The sequence below is a fragment of the Ranitomeya variabilis genome, chromosome 5 (assembly GCF_051348905.1).
Source record: "Ranitomeya variabilis isolate aRanVar5 chromosome 5, aRanVar5.hap1, whole genome shotgun sequence".
NCBI classification, from domain to species: domain Eukaryota; kingdom Metazoa; phylum Chordata; class Amphibia; order Anura; family Dendrobatidae; genus Ranitomeya; species Ranitomeya variabilis.
In genome coordinates this window covers 675,225,688-675,250,852 of record NC_135236.1, presented here as the reverse complement: position 1 = coordinate 675,250,852, position 25,165 = coordinate 675,225,688, and the positions used below count along the sequence as shown (strand labels likewise).

The 25,165-nt window shown below is 45.4% G+C and overlaps 3 protein-coding genes across 3 annotated transcripts; 1 reads left to right on the top strand and 2 right to left on the bottom strand.

Moving 5' to 3' along the window:
* Positions 1–19,424: 19,424 nt before the first annotated feature.
* On the bottom strand, positions 19,425–19,809 carry LOC143774045 (histone H4). Its single transcript, XM_077261338.1, has one exon. It carries the CDS (start codon positions 19,734–19,736, stop codon positions 19,425–19,427), a length of 312 nt encoding a protein of 103 aa, XP_077117453.1. The 5' UTR covers positions 19,737–19,809.
* A 1,118-nt stretch (positions 19,810–20,927) lies between these two features.
* Positions 20,928–22,150, bottom strand: LOC143775166 (histone H2B). The gene is made up of 2 exons (XM_077263008.1): positions 22,135–22,150; positions 20,928–21,301 (listed from the first exon to the last, which is right to left on the bottom strand). Exons 1-2 carry the CDS (start codon positions 22,148–22,150, stop codon positions 20,928–20,930), a joined length of 390 nt encoding a protein of 129 aa, XP_077119123.1.
* Positions 22,151–22,450: 300 nt separating this feature from the next.
* LOC143774044 (histone H2A type 1-like) lies at positions 22,451–22,888 on the top strand. Its single transcript, XM_077261337.1, has one exon. It carries the CDS (start codon positions 22,476–22,478, stop codon positions 22,860–22,862), a length of 387 nt encoding a protein of 128 aa, XP_077117452.1. The 5' UTR covers positions 22,451–22,475; the 3' UTR covers positions 22,863–22,888.
* The last annotated feature ends 2,277 nt before the right edge of the window (positions 22,889–25,165 follow it).

Below are 25,165 nucleotides of genomic sequence, written 5' to 3'. Positions count from 1 at the left end.
TATCCTGCTGTATACCCCCATATAGTGCTACATACCCTCCATATCCTCTGTATACCACCTTATAGTGTTATATACCCTCCATATCCTGCTGTATACCCCATATAGTGTTATATGCCCTCCATATCCTCTGTATACCCCCATATAGTGCTATATACCCTCCATATCCTCTGTATACCCCATATAGTGCTATATACCCTCCATATCCTGCTGTATACCCCCATATAGTGCTATATACCCTCCATATCCTCTGTATACCAACTTATAGTGTTATATACGCTCCATATCCTGCTGTATACCCCCATATAGTGTTATATACCCTCCATATCCTGCTGTATACCCCATATAGTGTTATATACGCTACATATCCTGCTGTATACCTACATAGAGTGCTACTCTCCATATCCTGCTGTGTACCCCCATATAGTGCTACTCCATATCCTGCTGTGCATCCCCATATAGTGCTGGATATCCTCTTTATACCCTCATATAGTGTTATATACACTTCATATCCTGCTGTATACCCCCATATAGTATTATATACCCTCCATATCCTGCTGTATACCCCGATATAGTGTTATATACCCTCCATATCCTGCTGTGTACCCCCATATAGTGTTATATATCCTCCATATCCTCTGTATACCCCCATATAGTGCTCTATACCCTCCATATCCTGCTGTATACCCCCATATAGTGTTATATACGCTCCATATCCTGCTGTATACCCCCATAGAGTGCTACATACCCTCCATATCCTGCTGTGTACCCCCATATAGTGCTAGATACCCTCCATATAGTGCTACTCCATATCCTGCTGTGTACCCCCATATAGTGCTGGATATCCTCTGTAAACCCCCATATACTGTTATATACGCTCCATATCCTGCTGTATACCCTCAGATAGTGTCATATACACTCCATATCCTGCTGTATATCCCGTATAGTGCTATATACCCTCCTTATCCTGCTGTATACCCCCATATAGTGTTATATACGCTCCATATCCTGCTACATACCCCCATATAGTGCTATATACTCTCCATATACCTCATATAGTATTTTATACCCTCCATACTGTGCTTTGTTCATGTATCTCCATGTTGTTGATCGCTTTCTCCATTAATCACAATGTGAGATTCAGACCTAGAAATAGATCAGTCTTTAGTTCATCATTGACCAGGAGCCTCCAACTGTCTGGGGAGTGAAGGGTGCGTTATATCAGGGGAATATAAGCAAGAAATTGCAGAGAGCTCCGATCAGAACCAGCAGACACTGCTAAAAATTAACTGCTCATCTCTTGCTACAACGAGCAGAACACTGGAGGCAGAGGGCACTAGGACCCAGCGCTCTGGGAGAGATTGGGATTCAGTGAGAGGTGACTGAGCAGGAGGCCTCCATCCCATGTAATCTAATGGGCTCCTCTAACTTCCTAACATTTAGGCAGAGGGCGCCTCACCGCAATTCAAGGTAACTACAGGTCATTCCCCTGCACTCCATTCATTCCCCGGGGGTTTTACAGGCAAGAGCACTGCTTTAGCACAGCTCCTGGTTGTAAAATGATTTAACCCCATCAGATGGATTTACTTCGTGGGACGTGACTGATCATCGGAAGGTATGAGATATTGGTGATTTTTTTATTTTTACTTTGTTCCAGAACGAGGGTCTTCAGCTGGATTAAGAGAATAATAAAATATTACAACACCCGATGTCTTTATTTCATTAAAGGACTTTGTAATAATGTGTGTGTGTTTTATTAACCATTTCGTACTATTGGATTAATTAATGGATAGGTGTCATAATTGACGCCTCTCCATTATTAATCTGGCTTAATGTCACCTTACAATAGCAAGGTGACATTAACCCTTCATTACTCCATATCCCACTGCTACACGGAAATGGGAAAAGAGAGGCCAAGTGCCAGAATTGGCGCATCTTCCAGATGTGCCTTTTCTGGGGTGGCTGGGGGCAGATGTTTTTAGCCAGGGGGGGCCAATAACCATGGACCCTCTCTAGGCTATTAATATCTGCCCTTTGTCACTGGCTTTACCACTCTGGCGGAGAAAATTGCGCAGGAGCCCACGCCAATTTTTTCCTCGATTTAACCCTTTATTTTACAATCTACAGCGCCCAAATTTTGCACATACGCACTACTAACATTAGTAGTGTGGAATATGCAAAAAAAAAAAGGGATATGAGATGGTTTACTGTATGTAAACCATGTCTCATATCCTGTCGGGTTTGGGAAGGAGAAATGAAAAGCCGGCAATTGAATTACCGGCTTTTCTATAGAACACTGCTGCGTATTTCTCGCAAGTCACACTGCTGGTCCGTGTTTAATCCGTATTTTTCTCCCCCCATAGACTTTCATTGGTGATTTTTTTTGCGCTATACGGTGACAAACACTGCATGCTGCGATTTTGTACAGCCGTACAAGACCGTATAATACGGTTCCGTAAAATACGGCTGATAGGAGCTGGGCCATAGAGAATAATTGGGCCGTGTGTTATGCGTATTTTACGGGTGTATTTTCTGCGCTCATACGTCCGTAAAACTCGCCAGTGTGACGCCGGCCTTAGAGCACAAGAACTCAGGAGAAAGGAAGTTGTCGATTAACCCCATGAGAGCTGGATCCATCACTGAAGATGTGCTGCTACAGCATGATAAAAGGTAATATTGCTAAAATATACACAGTGGATGTTTTCAGTGACACATAATAGCAAGATTTATGAAAAAAAAAAGAAAAATTATTGTAGTGGACAACTTCTTTAAGAACATGGGCCAAGCAAGGTACGTGTGTGAGCTCACCTTGCCTCAGAGCCGCCACCAGGTTACGGCCATTGTCACACACGACTGTTGTGAAATTGGATTCTGGGCTCCCCCGGTGGCCACTTGTGGAATTGAACTTGTGTGCATCATCCCCTCTGTTCACCTGCTCCTATCAGGATGTGGGAGTCGCTATATAACCTTGCTCCTCTGTCAGTTTCTTGCCGGTCAACAATGTAATCAGAAGCCTTCTGTGCTTGTTCCTGCTACTAGACAACTCCCAGCTAAGTTGGACTTTTGTCCTTGTGTGTTTTTGCATTTTGTTCCTGTTCACAGCTGCTGTTTCGTTACTGTGTCTGGAAAGCTCTTGTGATCGGAAATTGCCACTCTGGTGTTATGAGTTAATGCTAGAGTCTTAAAGGAATTTCTGGATGGTGTTTTGATAGGGTTTTCTGCTGACCATGAAAGTGTCCTTTCTGTCTTCCTGCTATCTAGAAAGCGGACCTCGATTTTGCTAAACCTATTTTCATACTTCGTTTGTCATTTCATCTAAAATCACCGCCAATATATGTGGGGGCCTCTGTCTGCCTTTTGGGAAAATTTCTCTAGAGGTGAGCCAGGACTGTCTTTTCCTCTGCTAGGATTAGGTAGTTCTCCGGCTGGCGCTGGGCATCTAGGGTTAAAAAACGTAGGCATGCTACCCGGCCACTTCTAGTTGTGCGGCAGGTTTAGTTCATGGTCAGTATAGTTTCCATCTTCCAAGAGCTAGTTCTCATATATGCTGGGCTATGTTCTCTCGCCATTGAGAATCATGACAGTTTGACCGGCCCAAAAAAGGGTTAAATTACTGGCTGAGAAAGGAGAGAAAAAAGAAGTCTGCTACAATTTTTTTTTTTTTTTTTCCTCTAGTTCTGAGTGTGCTCTTAATTGAATCACTTGCTAGTCTGCCTATACTGCAGCCTTCCTCTCTTTCTCTCCTTCTAATCCTTGAATGGCTCTGTGTTCACCTGTTTCAAATGGATCTTCAGAGTGTAGCTACAGGTTTGAATAATCTCGCCACAAAGGTACAAAATTTGCAAGATTTTGTTGTTCATGCACCTATGTCTGAGCCTAGAATTCCTTTGCCTGAATTCTTCTCGGGGAATAGATCTCACTTTCAAAATTTTAAAAATAATTGCAAATTGTTTTTGTCCCTGAAGTTTCGCTCTGCCGGAGACCCTGCACAGCAGGTCAGGATTGTAATTTCCTTGCTCCGGGGCGACCCTCAAGACTGGGCTTTTGCATTGGCACCAGGGGATCCTGCGTTGCTCAATGTGGATGCGTTTTTTCTGGCCTTGGGGTTGCTTTATGAGGAACCTCATTTAGAGCTTCAGGCGGAAAAGGCCTTGATGTCCTTGTCTCAGGGGCAAGATGAAGCTGAAATATACTGCCAAAAATTCCGCAAATGGTCTGTGCTTACTCAGTGGAATGAGTGCGCCCTGGCGGCGATTTTCAGAGAAGGTCTCTCTGATGCCATTAAGGATGTTATGGTGGGGTTCCCTGTGCCTGCGAGTCTGAATGAGTCCATGACGATGGCTATTCAGATCGATAGGCGTCTGCGGGAGCGCAAACCTGTGCACCATTTGGCGGTGTCTACTGAGAAAACGCCAGAAAATATGCAATGTGATAGAATTCTGTCCAGAAGCGAGCGGCAGAATTTTAGACGAAAAAATGGGTTGTGCTTCTATTGTGGTGATTCAACTCATGTTATATCAGCATGCTTTAAGCGTACTAAGAAGCCTGACAAGTCTGTTTCAATTAGCACTTTACAGTCTAAGTTTATTCTATCTGTGACCCTGATTTGTTCTTTGTCATCTATTACCGCGGACGCCTATGTCGACTCTGGCGCTGCTTTGAGTCTTATGGATTGGTCCTGTGCCAAACGCTGTGGGTATGATTTGGAGCCACTGGAGGCTCCGATACCTCTGAAAGGGATTGACTCCACCCCATTGGCTAGTAATAAACCACAATACTGGACACAAGTGACTATGCGTGTTAATCCGGATCACCAGGAGGTTATTCGCTTTCTGGTGCTGTATAATCTACATGATGTTTTGGTGCTGGGATTGCCATGGCTGCAATCTCATAACCCAGTCCTCGACTGGAGAGCTATGTCTGTGTTAAGCTGGGGCGGTGTTGTCGCAGAGAAGTTCCGACTGCTCCGTGATGAGACCTTGTGCTTTTTTTTCCCGTAAATTTTCGCCCGCCGAGCGGAATTATGATATTGGGAATCGGGAGCTTTTGGCCATGAAGTGGGCTTTTGAGGAGTGGCGTCACTGGCTTGAGGGGGCCAGACATCAGGTGGTGGTATTGACTGACCACAAGAATTTAATTTACCTTGAGTCTGCCAGGCGCCTGAATCCTAGACAGGCGCGCTGGTCGTTGTTTTTCTCTCGGTTTAATTTTGTGGTGTCGTACCTACCGGGTTCTAAGAATGTTAAGGCGGATGCCCTTTCTAGGAGTTTTGAGCCTGACTCCCCTGGTAATTCTGAGCCCACAGGTATCCTTAAAGATGGAGTGATATTGTCTGCCGTTTCTCCAGACCTGCGGCGGGCCTTGCAGGAGTTTCAGGCGGATAGACCTGATCGTTGCCCACCTGGTAGACTGTTTGTTCCTGATGATTGGACCAGTAGAGTCATCTCTGAGGTTCATTCTTCTGCGTTGGCAGGTCATCCTGGAATCTTTGGTACCAGGGATTTGGTGGCAAGGTCCTTCTGGTGGCCTTCCCTGTCACGAGATGTGCGAGGCTTTGTGCAGTCTTGTGACGTTTGTGCTCGGGCCAAGCCTTGTTGTTCTCGGGCTAGTGGATTGTTGTTGCCCTTGCCTATCCCGAAGAGGCCTTGGACGCACATCTCGATGGATTTTATTTCGGATCTGCCTGTTTCTCAGAAGATGTCTGTCATCTGGGTGGTGTGTGACCGTTTCTCTAAGATGGTCCATCTGGTTCCCTTGCCTAAGTTGCCTTCTTCTTCCGAGTTGGTTCCTCTGTTTTTTCAAAATGTTGTTCGTTTGCATGGTATTCCTGAGAATATCGTTTCTGACAGAGGGACCCAATTCGTGTCTAGATTTTGGCGGGCATTCTGTGCTAGGATGGGCATAGATTTGTCTTTTTCGTCTGCTTTCCATCCTCAGACTAATGGCCAGACCGAGCGGACTAATCAGACCTTGGAGACATATTTGAGGTGTTTTGTGTCTGCGGATCAGGATGATTGGGTTGCTTTTTTGCCTTTGGCGGAGTTCGCCCTCAATAATCGGGCCAGCTCTGCCACCTTGGTGTCCCCGTTTTTCTGTAATTTGGGGTTTCATCCTCGATTTTCCTCCGGTCAAGTGGAATCTTCGGATTGTCCTGGAGTGGATGCTGTGGTGGAGAGGTTGCATCAGATTTGGGGGCAGGTGGTGGACAATTTGAAGTTGTCCCAGGAGAAGACTCAGCTTTTTGCCAACCGCCGTCGTCGTGTTGGTCCTCGGCTTTGTGTTGGGGACTTGGTGTGGTTGTCTTCTCGTTTTGTCCCTATGAGGGTTTCTTCTCCTAAGTTTAAGCCTCGGTTCATCGGCCCGTACAAGATATTGGAGATTCTTAACCCTGTGTCCTTCCGTTTGGACCTCCCTGCATCCTTTTCGATTCATAATGTTTTTCATCGGTCATTGTTGCGCAGGTATGAGGTACCGGTTGTGCCTTCCGTTGAGCCTCCTGCTCCGGTGTTGGTTGAGGGTGAGTTGGAGTACGTTGTGGAAAAGATCTTAGACTCTCGTGTTTCCAGACGGAGACTCCAGTATCTGGTCAAATGGAAGGGATACGGTCAGGAGGATAATTCTTGGGTCACTGCCTCTGATGTTCATGCCTCCGATCTTGTCCGTGCCTTTCATAGGGCTCATCCTGATCGCCCTGGTGGTTCTGGTGAGGGTTCGGTGCCCCCTCCTTGAGGGGGGGGTACTGTTGTGAAATTGGATTCTGGGCTCCCCCGGTGGCCACTTGTGGAATTGAACTTGTGTGCATCATCCCCTCTGTTCACCTGCTCCTATCAGGATGTGGGAGTCGCTATATAACCTTGCTCCTCTGTCAGTTTCTTGCCGGTCAACAATGTAATCAGAAGCCTTCTGTGCTTGTTCCTGCTACTAGACAACTCCCAGCTAAGTTGGACTTTTGTCCTTGTGTGTTTTTGCATTTTGTTCCTGTTCACAGCTGCTGTTTCGTTACTGTGTCTGGAAAGCTCTTGTGATCGGAAATTGCCACTCTGGTGTTATGAGTTAATGCTAGAGTCTTAAAGGAATTTCTGGATGGTGTTTTGATAGAGTTTTCTGCTGACCATGAAAGTGTCCTTTCTGTCTTCCTGCTATCTAGAAAGCGGACCTCGATTTTGCTAAACCTATTTTCATACTTCGTTTGTCATTTCATCTAAAATCACCGCCAATATATGTGGGGGCCTCTGTCTGCCTTTTGGGAAAATTTCTCTAGAGGTGAGCCAGGACTGTCTTTTCCTCTGCTAGGATTAGGTAGTTCTCCGGCTGGCGCTGGGCATCTAGGGTTAAAAAACGTAGGCATGCTACCCGGCCACTTCTAGTTGTGCGGCAGGTTTAGTTCATGGTCAGTATAGTTTCCATCTTCCAAGAGCTAGTTCTCATATATGCTGGGCTATGTTCTCTCGCCATTGAGAATCATGACACACGACCATGCCTGGCTATAGGTTCAGCTGTGTCATCTAAACATCTGACTGCTCTTTCAGCGCTGTCCACAACTTTTCTGCATTGTGCGGTTTGTCACCTATGCAGATTAGCTTCAGCACAGCCTGTTGCTGCTTGGCTGAGGCAGTGCTTCCAGCTTCTGACTGATGTGTTGATTTCAGACATGGAGGATGAAGAGGAGGAGGTGCAGGAGCTGTAGACTGTGGGGACAACCCTGATTGACGAAGGGCCAGCAATCCTCGGCGTGGGGAGAATGTGTTCCATCCCAAGGTCTGACTGGGTCCCGGGTTCCACTATGTTAACCCAGTGTGCCGTCATTGAGCTGTACTGTCCCTGCCCACAAGCAGTTGTCCACGTGTCCGTGGTTAGGTGGACTTTCCCGGTAACAGCATTGTTGAGGGCACGAGTAATGTTGTGGGACACATGCTGGTGTAATGCCGATACGGCACACGAGGAGAAATAGCGGCGACTGGCGACTGAGTACCTTGGGACGGCCGCCGCCATCAGGTTGCGGAAACTTCCATCTCAACAAGCCTAAAAGGCAACATTTCTAACGCAAGCAGAAGAGAAATATTAGAATTGAGGACTGTGGCCTGTGGGGTGTTGGCTGGGTATTTCCGCTTGCGTTCCAAAGACTGAGCTATAGACAACTGAACGCTGTGCTGGGACAAGGACGTGGACGCGCTTGCTGATGGTGCTGCTTTACTGTGGGCTACAACAGGTGCAGGGCTAGAGGCATCTTCACATGCACGGTGTACTGGGGATTGGCTTCTACACAAAACAGTGGAAGAAGCAGTGGTGTGACCAGCAGGCAGTGGTCCTGGAGCCTGGGGTTCGGCCCACAAAGTCGAGTGCTTTGCTTGCATGTGCCTGATCATGCTGGTGGTGGTCTGGCTGGTTATTTTGCTACCCCTGCTGATGCGGGCATGGCAGGTGCTGCAAATGGCCTGTTTAACCCATTCACGACATGCGCCGTACATGTACTGCGCATGCCGTGTCTTCCCCTTTGATGTGGGCTCTGGCGCTGAGCCCACATCAAAGTTGCGACATGTCAGCTGTTTTGTACAGCTGACATGTGCGCGCAATAGCGGCGGGTGAAATTGCTATTCACCCACCACTATTAACATGTTAAATGCCGCTGTCAAACGCAGACAGCGGCATTTAACTACCGCATCCGGCCGGGCGGCCGGAAATGACGTAATCGCCGACCCCCGTCACATGACCAGGGGTCGGCGATGCATCAGGATGGTAACCATAGAGGTCCTTGAGACCTCTATGGTTTCTGATGCCGGTCTGCTGTGAGCGCCCCCCTGTGGTCGGCGCTCACAGCACACCTGCATTTCTGCTGCATAGCAGCGATCTGATGATCGCTGTTATGTAGCAGAGCCGATCGGGTTGTGCCTGCTTCTAGCCTCCCATGGAGGCTATTGAAGCATGGCAAAAGTGAAAAAAAAAGTTTTTAAAAATGTGAAAAAAATATTAAAAATATAAAAGTTTAAATCACCCCCCTTTCGCCCCATCCTAAATAAAACAATAAAAAAAAAATCAAACCTACACATATTTGGTATCGCCGCGTTCAGAATCGCCCGATCTATCAATTAAAAAAAAGCATTAACCTGATCACTAAACAGCGTAGCGAGAAAAAAATCCGAAATGCCAGAATTACGTTTTTTTGGTCGCCGTGACATTGCGTTAAAATGCAATAACAGGCGATCAAAAGAACGCATCTGTGCCGAAATGGTATCATTAAAAACATCAGCTCGGCACGCAAAAAAAAGCCCTCACCCGACTCCAGATCACAAAAATTGGAGACGCTACGGGTATCGGAAAATGGCACGTTTTGGTTTTTTTTAAGCAAAGTTTGGAATTTTTTTTCACCACTTGGATAAAAAATAACCTAGTCATGTTAGGTGTCTATGAACTCGTAATGACCTAGAGAATCATAATGGCAGGATAGTTTTAGCATTTAGTGAACCTAGCAAAAAAGCCAAACAAAAAACAAGTGTGGGATTGCACTTTTTTTGCAATTTCACAGCACTTGGAATTTTTTTCCCGTTTTCTAGTACACAACATGGTAAAACCAATGATGTCGTTCAAAAGTACAACTCGTCCCGCAAAAAATAAGCCATCACATGGCCATATTGATGGAAAAATAAAAAAGTTATGGCTCTGGGAAGGAGGGGAGCGAAAAACGAAAACACAAAAACAAAAAAGGGCCGCGGCATGAAGGGGTTAAGGTTATCGGCTGATGTGTTGTGGTAGAGGGTTCCAGAGTAGGGGTGATACGCGAGAGAAATCTTGTATACGATTGTGGGAAGAGGAGATAAGAGGGGAGTAGAGAAGGAGATCTTGTGAGGATCGGAGGTTGCGTGTAGGTAAGTACCGGGAGACGAGGTCACAGATGTATGGAGGAGACAGGTTGTGGATGGCTTTGTACGTCATGGTTAGGGTTTTGTACTGGAGTCTCTGGGTAATGGGGAGCCAGTGAAGGGATTGACAGAGGGGAGAGGCCGGGGAAGAGCGGGGGGACAGGTGGATTAGTCGGGCAGCAGAGTTTAGGATGGATTGGAGGGGTGCAAGAGTGTTAGCGGGGAGGCCACAGAGCAGGAGGTTACAGTAGTCAAGGCGAGAGATGATGAGGGCATGGACTAGGGTTTTTGCAGATTCTTGGTTGAGGAATGTATGGATTCGTGAAATATTTTTGAGTTGAAGTCGGCAGGAAGTGGAAAGGGCTTGGATATGTGGTTTGAAGGAGAGATCAGCGTCAAGGATTACCTCGAGGCAGCGAGCTTGTGGGACTGGGGAGAGTGGGCAGCCATTTACTGTAATGGATAGGTTCGTTGGGGGGAGTCGAGTTAGATGGGGGAAAGATGATGAATTCTGTTTTGTCCATGTTAAGTTTCAGAAATCTAGCGGAGAAGAAGGATGAAATAGTGGACAGACATTGAGGGATTCTGGTTAGTAGGGAGGTGATATCTGGTCCAGAGATGTAGATCTGTGTGTCATCAGCATAGAGGTGATACTGAAAGCCATGAGATTCTATGAGCTGTCCCAGGCCAAAGGTGTAAATGGAGAAGAGCAGGGGCCCTAGAACTGAACCTTGTGGGTCTCTGACAGATAGGGGGCGAGGTGAGGAGGTGGTGTGTGAGTGGGAGACGCTGAATGTCCGGTCTGCTAGGTAGGATGAGATCCAGGATAGGGCCAAGTCTGTGATGCCAAGGGATGAGAGGGTCTGTAATAATAGGGAATGGTCCACTGTGTCAAAGGCAGCCGACAGGTCGAGGAGGAGGAGGAGGACAGAGTAGTGTCGCTTGCTCTTGGCGGATTCTTCTTCTGGATTTAATTCCCATTCTCTGAGATCTACTGGTGTTCTGCTCAAAAAATCTGCCACCTGATTCTTGGCCCCTTCCACAGGGATAGAGGACCCATGGAACTCCCACCTTCAGGTTTTCCGGTCTGGTCCACCAGGCTAGAGATCTCTTTCCTAAAGGAGAAATAATTATCTTCTTCTCCAAAGAATCCTGTCTCCTGTTCCAAGATCTCAAGATCTCTTTCTGTAACCCCTGAGAGTGAATGTTCTGAACGTACAGATTTAACCCTTTCACGACATGCGCCGTACATGTACTGCGCATGTCGGGTCCCCTGCTTTGATGTGCGCTCCGGCGGTGAGCGCACATCAAAGTCGCGACATGTCAGCTGTTTTGTACAGCTGACATGTGCGCGCAATAGCGGCGGGTGAAATCGCTATTCACCCGCCGCTATTAACCTGTTAAATGCCGCTGTCAAATGCAGACAGCGGCATTTAACTACCGCATCCGGCCGGGCGGCCGGAAATGACGTCATCGCCGACCCCCGTCACATGATCGGGGGTCGGCGATGCATCAGGAAGGTAACCATAGAGGTCCTTGAGACCTCTATGGTTACTGATCGCCGGTGGCTGTGAGCGCCCCCCTGTGGTCGGCGCTCACAGCACACCTGCAATTCTCCTACATAACAGCGATCTGATGATCGCTGTTATGTAGCAGAGCCGATCGGGCTGTGCCTGCTTCTAGCCTCCCTTGGAGGCTACTGAAGCATGGCAAAAGTGAAAAAAAAAAGTTTTTAAAAACGTGAAAAAAATATTAAAAATATAAAAGTTTAAATCACCCCCCTTTCACCCCATCCTAAATAAAACAATAAAAAAAAAAAAAAACCTACACATATTTGGTATCGCCGCGTTCAGAATCGCCCGATCTATCAAATAAAAAAAAGCATTAACCTGATCGCTAAACAGCGTAGCGAGAAAAAAATCCGAAACGCCAGAATTACGTTTTTTTGGTTGCCGCGACATTGCGTTAAAATGCAATAACGGGCGATCAAAAGAACGTATCTGCGCCGAAATGGTATCATTAAAAACATCAGCTCGGCACGCAAAAAATAAGCCCTCACCCGACCCCAGGACATGAAAATTGGAGACGCTACGGGTATCGGAAAATTGCACTTTTTTTTTTTTTTAAGCAAAGTTTGGAATTTTTTTTCACCACTTGGATAAAAAATAACCTAGACATGTTAGGTGTCTATGAACTCGTAATGACCTAGAGAATCATAATTGCAGCTCAGTTTTAGCATTTAGTGAACCTAGCAAAAAAAACAAACAAAAAACAAGTGTGGGATTGCACTTTTTTTGCAATTTCACCGCACTTGGAATTTTTTTCCCATTTTCTAGTACATGACATGGTAAAACCAATGATGTCGTTCAAAAGTACAACTCGTCCCGCAAAAAATAAGCCCTCACATGGCCATATTGACGGAAAAATAAAAAAGTTATGGCTCTGGGAAGGAGGGGAGCAAAAAACGAAAACACAAAAACGAAAAAGGGCCGCGACTTGAAGGGGTTAATATATGGCCGAGATTCTTCATTACTCTGGGGGGTATGGGGAACATAACCACACCAGGTGCTGGGGGAGAGGCTGGTGATCGCCCTGTGCCCGGATGGCTGCAGTCTGCTCTGCGGGAGCTGGAAACATCAGATACTAAAGGGTTAATACCAAGTGACTGCGGGGAAGTGACCCTGTGGGCAGAGCCATAGCCCTACTGAGTGCTGATTGGCTGAGCACTGAATATGAAATTCCTGCCCAACGGCTCATTGTTTCTTTCTTCTTTGTTCTCCAATCTCCTCAGTGTAACACTCGGTGTCATGGCGGCTGCTGCTGTCAGGCTGAGTGGATCTGATAGATTCCTCACTATGGGGCAAGCTGTGTATACAGCATATGGCGGTATATACAGCGCTATATGGGTGTCACACACCCCTATATGGAGTACGGGAGGCTATTCATCACTTTTTAAGGTTCCCTCCCGCTGTAAATAATGGCAGGATTATACCCACTGTGCCAACCTGACATTATACCCATCTGTGGCCCGAAGTCATTTACCCCTTTCAATGATGCCTTTCGGGACCCACTTTGCCCATTTTCCTGTCAGTTTTCCCATTTGTGTCGCTGCTCTCACATGTGTTACATCCGGGCTCTTTGGGAACTGGAGACATCAGGCACTATTGGGTTAACACTAAGTGTCGGGATTGGCTGAGCACTGAATATGAAATTCCTGCACAATGGCCGGTAGTTTCTCCCGCTCTTTGTTCTCCGTGTAACACGTGGGGGCGAGTAGATCTGGTATATTCCGTACTGACTATATTAGACTGTTTGGGCTTGTAAAACACATCATATGGGGGTTACCCTTATTAATTTTCCTCACTTATTTAGCACCTTACAGACGTGCTCATTAGGGCTCACAATCTACATTCCCCATCATTAAGTTTTTGGAGTGAGGAACCCATGTAATCACAGGAAGGAAAACCAACTCCTTGCAGATGTTGTCCTTGGTGGGATTTGTATCCTCTGCTCGTGCTCTGCACCCACAACCCAAAGGCTCTTCAATGATCCACCCTCCCCGTCTACATCATTATTCCTTCTTCATTTTCAGCTTAAAAACTGATATTTTGTCCATATTTTCATTTGGAATCGAGTGTGCAGCTCCCAGCGCCTCTGTATATATGGAAATAAAGGCTATTGTGAGGATTCAGCTTTTTTCTGCTATTATTTCGCTCATAATGTAAATTTCTGCTTATTTAGACTCACACAGGATTATATAGACAGGTATGCAAATTATTCGTAAGTATTCAGGGTGATCCTGACAAGCACAATGGATATGGCCTGCGGTCATAGAGTACAGAACTTGTTCTTCAAGGTTGGGGGGATGCTTGGAGAAAAGTCCATGTACATAATTAATTCAGGGAACAAGGTGGAAGACAAAATGGTTTCCTTCACAATCCCATTCATCTAGTGCCGTATACACAAATTGTGCTATTGATGCCTATAAGCTTTCCACACTGTCCTGTATACCCTCCATATAGCGCTGTATATTCCTGATATTCTGTTCTTCCCCAAATATTGCAGTATACAACACATGAACACCAAAAAGTACTATGGCTCCATCCCCCACACAGCACCAGATTACTTAACCCCCAAGACCCTCAGTGTTAACCCATTAGTGCCTGCAATGTTTCCAGCTGCAGTCATCCCAGCACAGTATTATCAGCAGCCGCTTCCCTCCTCCCCAGCAGCTGTAGCTTCTCCTCAGAAGATGTGGGTGGCTCTTAACCCCTTAAGCCCCGAGGGTGGTTTGCACGTTAATGACCAGGCCAATTTTTACAATTCTGACCACTGTCCCTTTATGAGGTTATAACTCTGGAACGCTTCAACGGATCTTGGCGATTCTGACATTGTTTTCTCGTGACATATTGTACTTCATGTTAGTGGTAAAATTTCTTCGATATAACTTGCGTTTATTTGTGAAAAAAACGAATATTTGGCGAAAATTTTGAAAATATCGCAATTTTCCAACTTTGAATTTTTATGCCCTTAAATCACAGACATATGTCACACAAAATACTTAATAAATAACATTTCCCACATGTCTACTTTACATCAGCACAATTTTGGAACCAAAATTTTTTTTTGTGACGGAGTTATAAGGGTTAAAAGTTGACCAGCAATTTCTCATTTTTACAACACCATTTTTTTTTAGGGACCACATCTCATTTGAAGTCATTTTGACGGGTCTATATGATAGAAAATACCCAAGTGTGACACCATTCTAAAAACTGCACCCCTCAAGGTACTCAAAACCACTTTCAAGAAGTTTATTAACCCTTCAGGTGTTTCACAGGAATTTTTGGAATGTTTAAATAAAAATGAACATTTAACTTTTTTTCACACAAAATTTATTTCAGCTCCAATTTGTTTTATTTTACCAAGGGTAACAGGAGAAAATAGACCCCAAAAGTTGTTGTACAATTTGTCCTGAGTACGCTGATACCCCATATGTGGGGGTAAACCACAGTTTGGGCGCATGGCAGAGCTTGGAAGCAAAGGAGCGCCATTTGACTTTTCAATGCAAAATTGACTGGAATTGAGATGGGACGCCATGTTGCATTTGGAGAGCCCCTGATGTGCCTAAACATTGAAACCCCTAACAAGTGACACCATTTTGGAAAGTAGACCCCCTAAGGAACTTATCTAGATGTGTGGTGAGCACTTTGACCCAACAAGTGCTTTACAGAAGTTTATAATGCAGAGCCGTAAAAATAAAAAATCATATTTTTTCACAAAAATGATCTTTTCACCCCCAATTTTTTATTTTCCCAAGGGTGAGAGAAGAAATTGGACCCCAAAAATTGTTGTGCAATTTGTCCTGAGTACGCTGATACCCCATATGTGGGTGTAAACCATTGTTTGGGCGCAGGGCAGAGCTTGGAAGCAAAGGAGCGCCATTTGACTTTTCAATGCAAAATTGACTGGAATTGAGATGGGACGCCATGTTGCATTTGGAGAGCCCCTGATGTGCCTAAACATTGAAACCCCTAACAAGTGACACCATTTTGGAAAGTAGACCCCCTAAGGAACTTATCTAGATGTGTGGTGAGCACTTTGACCCAACAAGTGCTTTACAGAAGTTTATAATGCAGAGCCGTAAAAATAAAAAATCATATTTTTTCACAAAAATGATCTTTTCACCCCCATTTTTTTATTTCCCCAAGGGTAAGAGAAGAAATTAGACCACAAAAGTTGTTGTGCAATTTGTCCTGAGTACGACGATACCCCATATGTGGGTGTAAACCATTGTTTGGGCGCATAGCAGAGCTCAGAAGGGAAGAAGCGCTATTTTACTTTTCAATGCAAAATTGACTGGAATTAAGATGGGATGCCATGTTGCGTTTGGAGAGCCCCTGATGTGCCTAAACATTAAACCCCCCCACAAGTGACACCATTTTGGAAAGTAGACCCCCTAAGGAACTTATCTAGATGTGTTTTGAGAGCTTTGAACCCCCAAGTGTTTCACTACAGTTTATAACGCAGAGCCGTGAAAATAATTTTTTTTTTTTTTTCACAAAAATGAAATTTAGCCCCCAGTTTTGTATTTTCACAAGGGTATCAGGATAAATTGGACCCTAAAAGTTGTTGTCCAATTTGTCCTGAGTACGCTGATACCCCCTATGTGGGGGGGAACCACTGTTTGGGCGCATGACAGAGCTCGGAAGGGAAGGAGCGCCATTTGGAATGCAGACTTAAATGGATTGGTCTGCAGGCGTCACGTTGCATTTGCAGAGCCCCTGATGTACCCAAACAGTACAAACCCCCCACAAGTGACCCCATATTGGAAACTAGACCCCCCAAGGAACTTATCTAGATGTGTTGTGAGAACTTTGAACCCCCAAGTGTTTCACTACAGTTTATAACGCAGAGCCGTGAAAATAAAAATTATTTTTTTTTTCACAAAAATGATTTTTTAGCCCCCAGTTTTGTATTTTCACAAGGGTATCAGGATAAATTGGACCCTAAAAGTTGTTGTCCAATTTGTCCTGAGTACGCTGATACCCCCTATGTGGGGGGGAACCACTGTTTGGGCGCATGACAGAGCTCGGAAGGGAAGGAGCGCCATTTGGAATGCAGACTTAAATGGATTGGTCTGCAGGCGTCACGTTGCATTTGCAGAGCCCCTGATGTACCCAAACAGTACAAACCCCCCACAAGTGACCCCATATTGGAAACTAGACCCCCCAAGGAACTTATCTAGATGTGTTGTGAGAACTTTGAACCCCCAAGTGTTTCATTACAGTTTATAACGCAGAGCCGTGAAAATAAAAATTTTTTTTTTTTTCACAAAAATGATTTTTTAGCCCCCAGTTTTGTATTTTCACAAGGGTATCAGGATAAATTGGACCCTAAAAGTTGTTGTCCAATTTGTCCTGAGTACGCTGATACCCCCTATGTGGGGGGGGAACCACTGTTTGGGCGCATGACAGAGCTCGGAAGGGAAGGAGCGCCATTTGGAATGCAGACTTAAATGGATTGGTCTGCAGGCGTCACGTTGCATTTGCAGAGCCCCTGATGTACCCAAATAGTACAAACCCCCCACAAGTGACCCCATATTGGAAACTAGACCTCCCAAGGAACTTATCTAGATGTGTTGTGAGAACTTTGAACCCCCAAGTGTTTCACTACAGTTTACAACGCAGAGCCGTGAAAATAAAACATATTTTTTTTCCCACAAAAATGATTTTTAGCCCCCCAAATTTTTATTTTCCCAAGGATAACAAGAGAACTTGGACCCCAGAAGTTGTTGTTCAATTTGTCCCTAGTACGCTGATACCCCATATGTTGGGGTAAACCCCTTTTTGGACGCACGGGAGAGCTCGGAAGGGAAGGAGCACTGTTTTACTTTTTCAACGCAGAATTGGCTGGAATTGAGATTGGACGCCATGTCGCGTTTGGAGAGCCCCTGATGTGCCTGAACAGTGGAAACTCCCCAATTCTACCTGAAACCCTACCCCTAACCTCACCCCTAACCGTTTACTGAACATTTTCTGACAGTCATAAGTGCCACGTATATAAGTGCCACGTATATAAGTGCCACGTATATAAGTGCCACGTATATAAGTGCCACGTATGTAAGTGCCACGTATGTAAGTGCCACGTATATAAGTGCCACGTATATAAGTGCCACGTATGTAAGTGCCACGTATTTAAGTGCCACGTATATAAGTGCCACGTATATAAGTGCCACGTATATAAGTGCCACGTATTTAAGTGCCACGTATTTAAGTGCCACGTATTTAAGTGCCACGATATTTCAGTGCCACGTATTTCAGTGCCACGTATTTCAGGCACTGAAAAATACGTGGCACTTAAATACGTGGCACTTAAATACGTGGCACTTAAATACGTGGCACTTAAATATGTGGCACTTAAATACGTGGCACTTAAATACGTGGCACTTATATACGTGGCCACTGAAATATCGTGGCACTTATATACGTATATACGTATATAAACGTATATTTCAGTGCCACGTATTTCAGTGCCACATATTTCAGGTTAGGGGTAGGGTTAGGGTTTTTTGTTTTTTTCTTGTTTTCTTGTGTTTTTCTATAAAAACGCATGCGTTTTACCGCGTTTACATGCATTTTTTTCACACATGCGGTTTTTTTAAAAAACCCATGCAGATAAAAACGCAAGTGTGAAACCAGACTAAAAGACGCTTTTTATAGCAAAAAAGTTTTTGCGTCTCCACATTTTGAGACCTATAATTTTTCCACATTTTGGTCCACAGAGTCATGTGAGGTCTTGTTTTTTGCGGGACGAGTTGACGTTTTTATTGGTAACATTTTCGGACACGTGACCATTTTTTATCACTTTTTATTCCGATTTTTGTGAGGCAGAATAACCAAAAACCAGCTATTCATGAATTTCTTTTGGGAGAGGCGTTTATACCGTTCTGCGCTTGGTAAAATTGATAAAGCAGTTTTATTCGTCGGGTCAGTACGATTACAGCGATACCTCATTTATATCATTTTTTTATGTTTTGACGCTTTTATACGATAAAAACTATTTTATAGAAAAAATAATTATTTTGGCATCGCTTTATTCTCAGGACTATAACTTTTTTATTTTTTTGCTGATGATGCTGTATGGCGGCTCGTTTTTTGCGGGACAAGATGACGTTTTCAGCGGTAACATGGTTATTTATATCCGTCATTTTGATCGCGTGTTATTCCACTTTTTGTTCGGCGGTATGGTAATAAAGCGTTGTTTTTTGCCTCGTTTTTTTTTTTTTTTTCTTACGGTGTTTACTGAAGGGGTTAACTAGTGGGCCAGTTTTATAGGTTGGGTCGTTACGGACGCGGCGATACTAAATATGTGTACTTTTATTGTTTTTGTTTGTTTTTTTTAGATAAAGAAATGTATTTATGGGAATAATATTTTTTTTTTTATTATTATTTATTTAGGAATTTTTTTTTTTTTTTTTACACATGTGGAAATTTTTTTTCTTTACTTTTTTACTTTGTCCCAGGGGGGGACATTACAGATCGCTGATCTCACAGTGTGCACAGCACTCTGTGAGATCTCCGATCTCACTTACAGCCGTGCAGGCTGCAGCTTTCATCTGCAGCCTGCTCCGACCCGGAAGTGCTCCCTGCAGGACCCGGATACAGCCTCTCGGCCATTTTGGATCCGGGGCCTGCAGGGAGAAGACGTTCGGTACGAGGTGAGTACATCACCTTGTACCGATCGTCTCAGGGAAGCCCGCAGGGAGCCCCCTCCCTGCGCGATGCTTCCCTGTACCACCGGTACACCGCGATCATGTTTGATCGCGGTGTGCCGGGGGTTAATGTGCCGGGGGCGGTCCGTGACCGCTCCTGGCACATAGTGCCGGATGTCAGCTGCGATATGCAGCCGACACCCGGCCGCGATCGGCCGCGCTCCCCCCGTGAGCGCGGCCGATCGCGTATGACGTACTATACCGTCACCGGGAATTAAGGCCCACCCCACCTCGACGGTATAGTACGTCATACGGGATTAAGGGGTTAAAAGAGCCTTTGTGTTTTAGCGGAAGAGACCTTAACCTCCGAAGCCGTAGAGAGTGCGGCCCTGGCGCTTCAGCGCGTACACCACATCCATGGCGGTGACGGTCTTCCTCTTGGCGTGCTCGGTGTAGGTGACAGCGTCACGGATCACATTTTCCAAGAAGACTTTCAGGACACCACGGGTCTCCTCGTAAATGAGGCCAGAGATGCGCTTGACGCCTCCCCTGCGAGCGAGACGGCGGATGGCAGGCTTGGTAATGCCCTGGATGTTATCGCGGAGAACCTTCCTGTGCCGCTTCGCACCGCCCTTCCCCAGACCTTTCCCTCCTTTACCGCGACCAGACATCTTCCAAGTAGTCAGCAGAAAACTGACTAATGAGTGCACAGTCCTCCTTTATATAGTCTGAGAGTGGACCAGAAAGAGAACTGCAGCGATGACACGTTTCCAGGGCAGGGATGTAAATTAAATAGCACAGTCAGCTCCACCCCTTCCTCTGCTGATTGGCCGAGTGCAGAACTGTTCGTGATTTTGAATTTCCCGCATATTTTGTTATTTTCCAGCTTCTACCATGATGACCCTAAAAATAGTCAGAAACCTGATTCCTCTCCCCAGTGACCTCCTGCTCAGTAATTACAATGTGAGACACAAATCCGGAGATAAGTCTGTCAATTATAGTGCTGTATTCTCACCATCCACATACTAGTGTATAACCTCCATTTTTTATTTTGCTCTAATTATTGTATTATTGTTAACGTTGTTAATTATGACTGTTGTGTTTGAAACTGTTAAACTGTAAAGTGCTGCGGAATATGTTGGCGCTATGTAAATTATATACTACTGTATTCCTCCATGTAGTGCTATAAACCCTCAAAGTGCTTTATACCCTCCGTATTGTGCTCTGCTCACATAGCAGCAGCGCCTGTGTCAAGAAAGATACTGCTCCATTAATGATGTGAGATTCAGACCTACAAGTAGATCATTCTTTGGGAGCTTATTGACCATATGCCTTCAGCGGTTTGCAGAACAAATGGTGTGTAATATCAGAGGAATATCATCAAGAACATTCAGACAGCTCCAATGAGATTTAAGAGAAACTGCTGGAAACATCATTAACACTGAAAGCCCTTAAACAGCCCATCTCCACCTATTGTTTGCAGAACAACGTAACCAGAGAACTAGGACTCCGCACTCTGGGAGAACAGGATTCAGTGACTGAAGTGCAATAGGGCATCAATGGTGGCCTGCATCTGCCTCATTATGGCCAGACCATTCCCAGCATTCCACGTCCGTTCTATAGCTATCAACAGCATCATTCCCCCATCTTTATATCACCTTCCTCTAATCCCCCTCCCAACTTGTGCTCTATGAACAGAAACAGACCCTTCTCTGAGCCTCTAAACAAATGAGATGCCAATAAGTGCAGCCACATGTTCCCCATTGAAAAGAGTAGAGCAAAAGCAGCCACAGCTCTGATGTAGACGGGGTGGGTGGCTCTTAGAAGAGCCTTTGTGTTGTGGGTGCAGAGCATGGAGCAGATCACTTGGCGCTAGTGTACTTGGTGACGGCCTTGGTGCCCTCAGACACGGCGTGCTTGGCCAGCTCTCCGGGCAGCAGCAGGCGCACAGCGGTCTGGATCTCCCGGGAGGTGATGGTGGAGCGCTTGTTGTAGTGAGCCAGGCGGGAGGCTTCCCCTGCGATGCGCTCAAAGATGTCATTGACAAAGGAGTTCATGATGCCCATGGCCTTGGAGGAGATGCCGGTGTCAGGGTGGACCTGCTTCAGCACCTTGTACACATAGATGGCATAGCTCTCCTTCCTGGTCTTCCTCCGCTTCTTACCGTCCTTCTTCTGAGTCTTGGTCACAGCTTTCTTGGAGCCCTTCTTGGCTGCTGGTGCAGACTTGGCAGGATCTAGTGATGTGACGGCTCTTCACTGTGAACGATATGAGCCGGCACCTATCAGTGAGCCGCTCATTATCTAGTGGCTCTCTGCTCTCCTCCCTTCCCTGTGCTGCGGACCTCAGCCTGGTGGTGGAGGGGGAGGAGAGGAGCCAGGAGAGACTGTGTGCTGGAGGGGGAGAGAGGAAAGCTGCTGCTGAAAGTACTCAAATCCAAAAATAAGTCTAGAATTGCCATGAAAAACACGCAACAAGACTCAAACCACAATGTTCAATAATATTAAATGCAGTAATGTTTATTAATAATTACAAAATAACAATAATAATTTTTACCAGCAAAAAAACCTCCAAATGTAAATGGAGCGGATATATCCACATAACATCAATAAAAAAACCTATCTGAGGAATCAATAGCAAAAAATGCCCATACCAAAGGACCTGTCTTTTAATGAGCTGCAACCTGTCAGAAAATGTGACAGTGGAGCACAGAGCTCAATGCACATCGGTGGTGGAATAAATAGAGCTTTAATTAGTTAATTACTGCCACACAGCATGTATATTAGCGCTCACTACCTCTATCAAATTGTACCGATAAAGATTACAATTACAGAGTGGACAGGGCAAGCTAAGGAGAAACTCACATGAGGTATGATGTCCGGGTCTCCGTTCCTATACCCCGTTGCACATTTTTTGCATTTGTTTGATGTTCTTATAATGAAAAATAATATAAACAATGTTAATCTGTTAACTAGAAGGTTTTGTGTCATTATTTTGGTGAGATTACTGAAGAGCCGATTCAAGAGCCGAAAGAGCCGATTCCCAAAAAAAAACCCGAAGTCCCATCACTAGCAGGATCAGGCATGATGATAGCAGAATGTTCTCTTCACTGGAAAAGAAATAATGATCCTGCTTCTCCCACAGCGCCCGTATTTATAGACCGGCCATGCAAATGAGCAATGCTGTCAGATCACTGTTCTATTGGGTGAGAAAGTCATGTGACCAATGTAAACGTCATGATCTCCACCCACTGCAGCTCATTGGTGTTTCCACATGTCTTGTTTCCATTGGTGACTTGAGATTCAGCCAATGGCAGCAGAGGAAGAGGGAGAGCAGCAGCTTTTAAAAGGCGCAGCCTGCAGCACTCACACAATAGAGATCTCTATCTGCTGATAACTGTGAGTGCAGTGATGTCTGGACGTGGCAAACAAGGAGGGAAGGCCCGTGCTAAAGCCAAGACCCGCTCATCCCGGGCAGGACTGCAGTTCCCGGTTGGTCGTGTGCACAGACTTCTCCGCAAGGGTAACTATGCTGAGAGGGTGGGCGCTGGTGCTCCGGTGTATCTGGCTGCTGTGCTGGAGTATCTGACCGCTGAGATCCTGGAATTAGCCGGCAATGCCGCCCGGGATAACAAGAAGACCCGCATCATCCCCCGACACCTGCAGCTGGCCGTGCGCAATGACGAGGAGCTGAACAGGCTGCTGGGTGGGGTGACCATCGCCCAGGGGGGTGTCCTGCCCAACATCCAGGCCGTGCTGCTGCCCAAGAAGACCGAGAGCAGCAAGAAAAGCAAGTGATCAACACTGACCCCGTATCATCCACACAACCCAAAGGCTCTTCTAAGAGCCACCCACACCGTCACCACAAGAGCTGACGCCGCTGATCTCTGGTGTGACGTTCTGTATGTATTGATGTGTTATATGGCACAGATTTTGCTTAACATTGGGGAGTATGGCTGCAGTTAATCCTGTCTCCATAATTGCTTGGTACAGTGGGCATTATCGTGTAACTTCCATCATTGTGAAGTTTCATACATGTAATATTGTATTACAGTATCACTCCACATAAAACAATAAGGATAAGATCCTTGTTCAGCTTGAAGGATCTGGAGGCACTGGTGACCGGAGGCATGATGGCTACATGCGGCTGTTCTTCTCCACATCCTATCCTCTGGAGTCAGAGCCTTCAGGGCGGCCAGAGCTGCAGCTCTATGTATATATTCAGTGTGTGCAGGATATAGGGGGGCAGTGTCCATATCAGGGGTCATAGGAAACACAACCTTCCATTATTAGGCTAAAATGTCATATAACCAACAATCTCACTGCTATAATGTCATGTACCCCCATATAGTGCTTTATACCCTCTGTATAGTGTACTATACTGCCATATGCTGTGGCATACGTCCCTGTTAATCCATATTTTTCTGTAAACCCCCATAGTTGTAGAGAGCTGTATATGGCAAAATAGTGCTGTATTATCCCCATATAGTACCAAATACTCCTATTTAGTGCTGCATACTGCCACATTGTGCCATATAGTAATGAATATCCTATCTATAGTGCTATATATTATCATAAAGGGCTGTACATATCAATATAGCATTGTGTATGAGGCATATTTATTGTTTATTGTGCTTATCTATATTTGCCCCTTTTCACGTGTAAAGCGCCATGGAATAAATGGCGCAATATAAATGTATAATAAAATGCAGCACCATATGGGGTGTGACTATGGAGGAATACTGTTCTATAGTGATATATATATATATACTATATAGCACGACATATATGTAGAATGTCAACCCGCAAGGTCCTCGCCCCTCTATCAGTCTGTAATTGTAATATCTGTAATTTGTATGTAACCTTCTCATGTACAGCACCATGGAATCAATGGTGCTATAGAAATAATAAGGTATTCAGTAATATATGGGCATATAGCACAATATGGCAGTATACAGCAATTACTACCTATTTTGCCATATACATCAGTCTAAAACACTATATAGGGGTATCTAGAATATGGAGGGATATAAAGCACCATATGGCAGTATACGGCAGTCTATTGAGGCTATATAGAACTTAGTTGCCTGGTACAGAGTATAATTGTATTATGTCCTCAATACACGTATTATATAGTATCACACTCCATGTAGCGCTACATAACCCCATATAAAGCAGTATATACGGCCATATGATGATCTTTCATCAAAAAGTATAATCTACATTCACATGGAATCTACAAGATCCACTCAGTCTGTCAGGAGCCGCCGCCATGACACCACGTGTTACACTGAGGAGAACAAAGAGCGGGAGAAACTCTCAGCCGTTGGGCGGAAATTTCATATTCAGCGCTCAGCCAATCAGCACTCAGTAGGGCTATGGCTCCGCCCACAGGGTCACTTCTCCGCAGTCACTTGGTGCTAACCCTTTAGTGTCCGATGTTTCCAGCTCCCGCAGAGCAGACTGCAGCCATCCGGGCACCAGCCCCTCCCCCAGCAGCAGGAGCTGCGGCTTCTCCTCACATGTGGGCGGAGCACAGAACTGTTGGGGAGTTTGAATTTCCCGCACTTTTTCCTGTCATTTTCCCGCTTTTATCATGAGGACGTTACATCTAGTCACAGACCGGAGTCCTCACTGGTCAGGGGAGCAAAGGATTATAGTCTCTGTATACCCCCATATGTGCTACATACCCTCCATATCCTGCTGTATACCCCCATATAGTGCTACATACCCTCCATATCCTCTGTATACCACCTTATAGTGTTATATACCCTCCATATCCTGCTGTATACCCCATATAGTGTTATATGCCCTCCATATCCTCTGTATACCCCCATATAGTGCTATATACCCTCCATATCCTCTCCTCTCTGGGATCATCACTGGTCAGGGGAGCAAAGGGTTATAGTCTCTGTATACCCCCATATATTGTTATATACCCTCCATATCCTGCTGTATACCCCCATATAGTGTTACATATGCTCCATATTCTGCTGTATACCCCCATATAGTGTTATATACCCTCCATATCCTGCTGTGTACCCCCATATAGTGCTAGATACCCTCCATATAGTGCTACTCCATATCCTGCTGTGTACCCC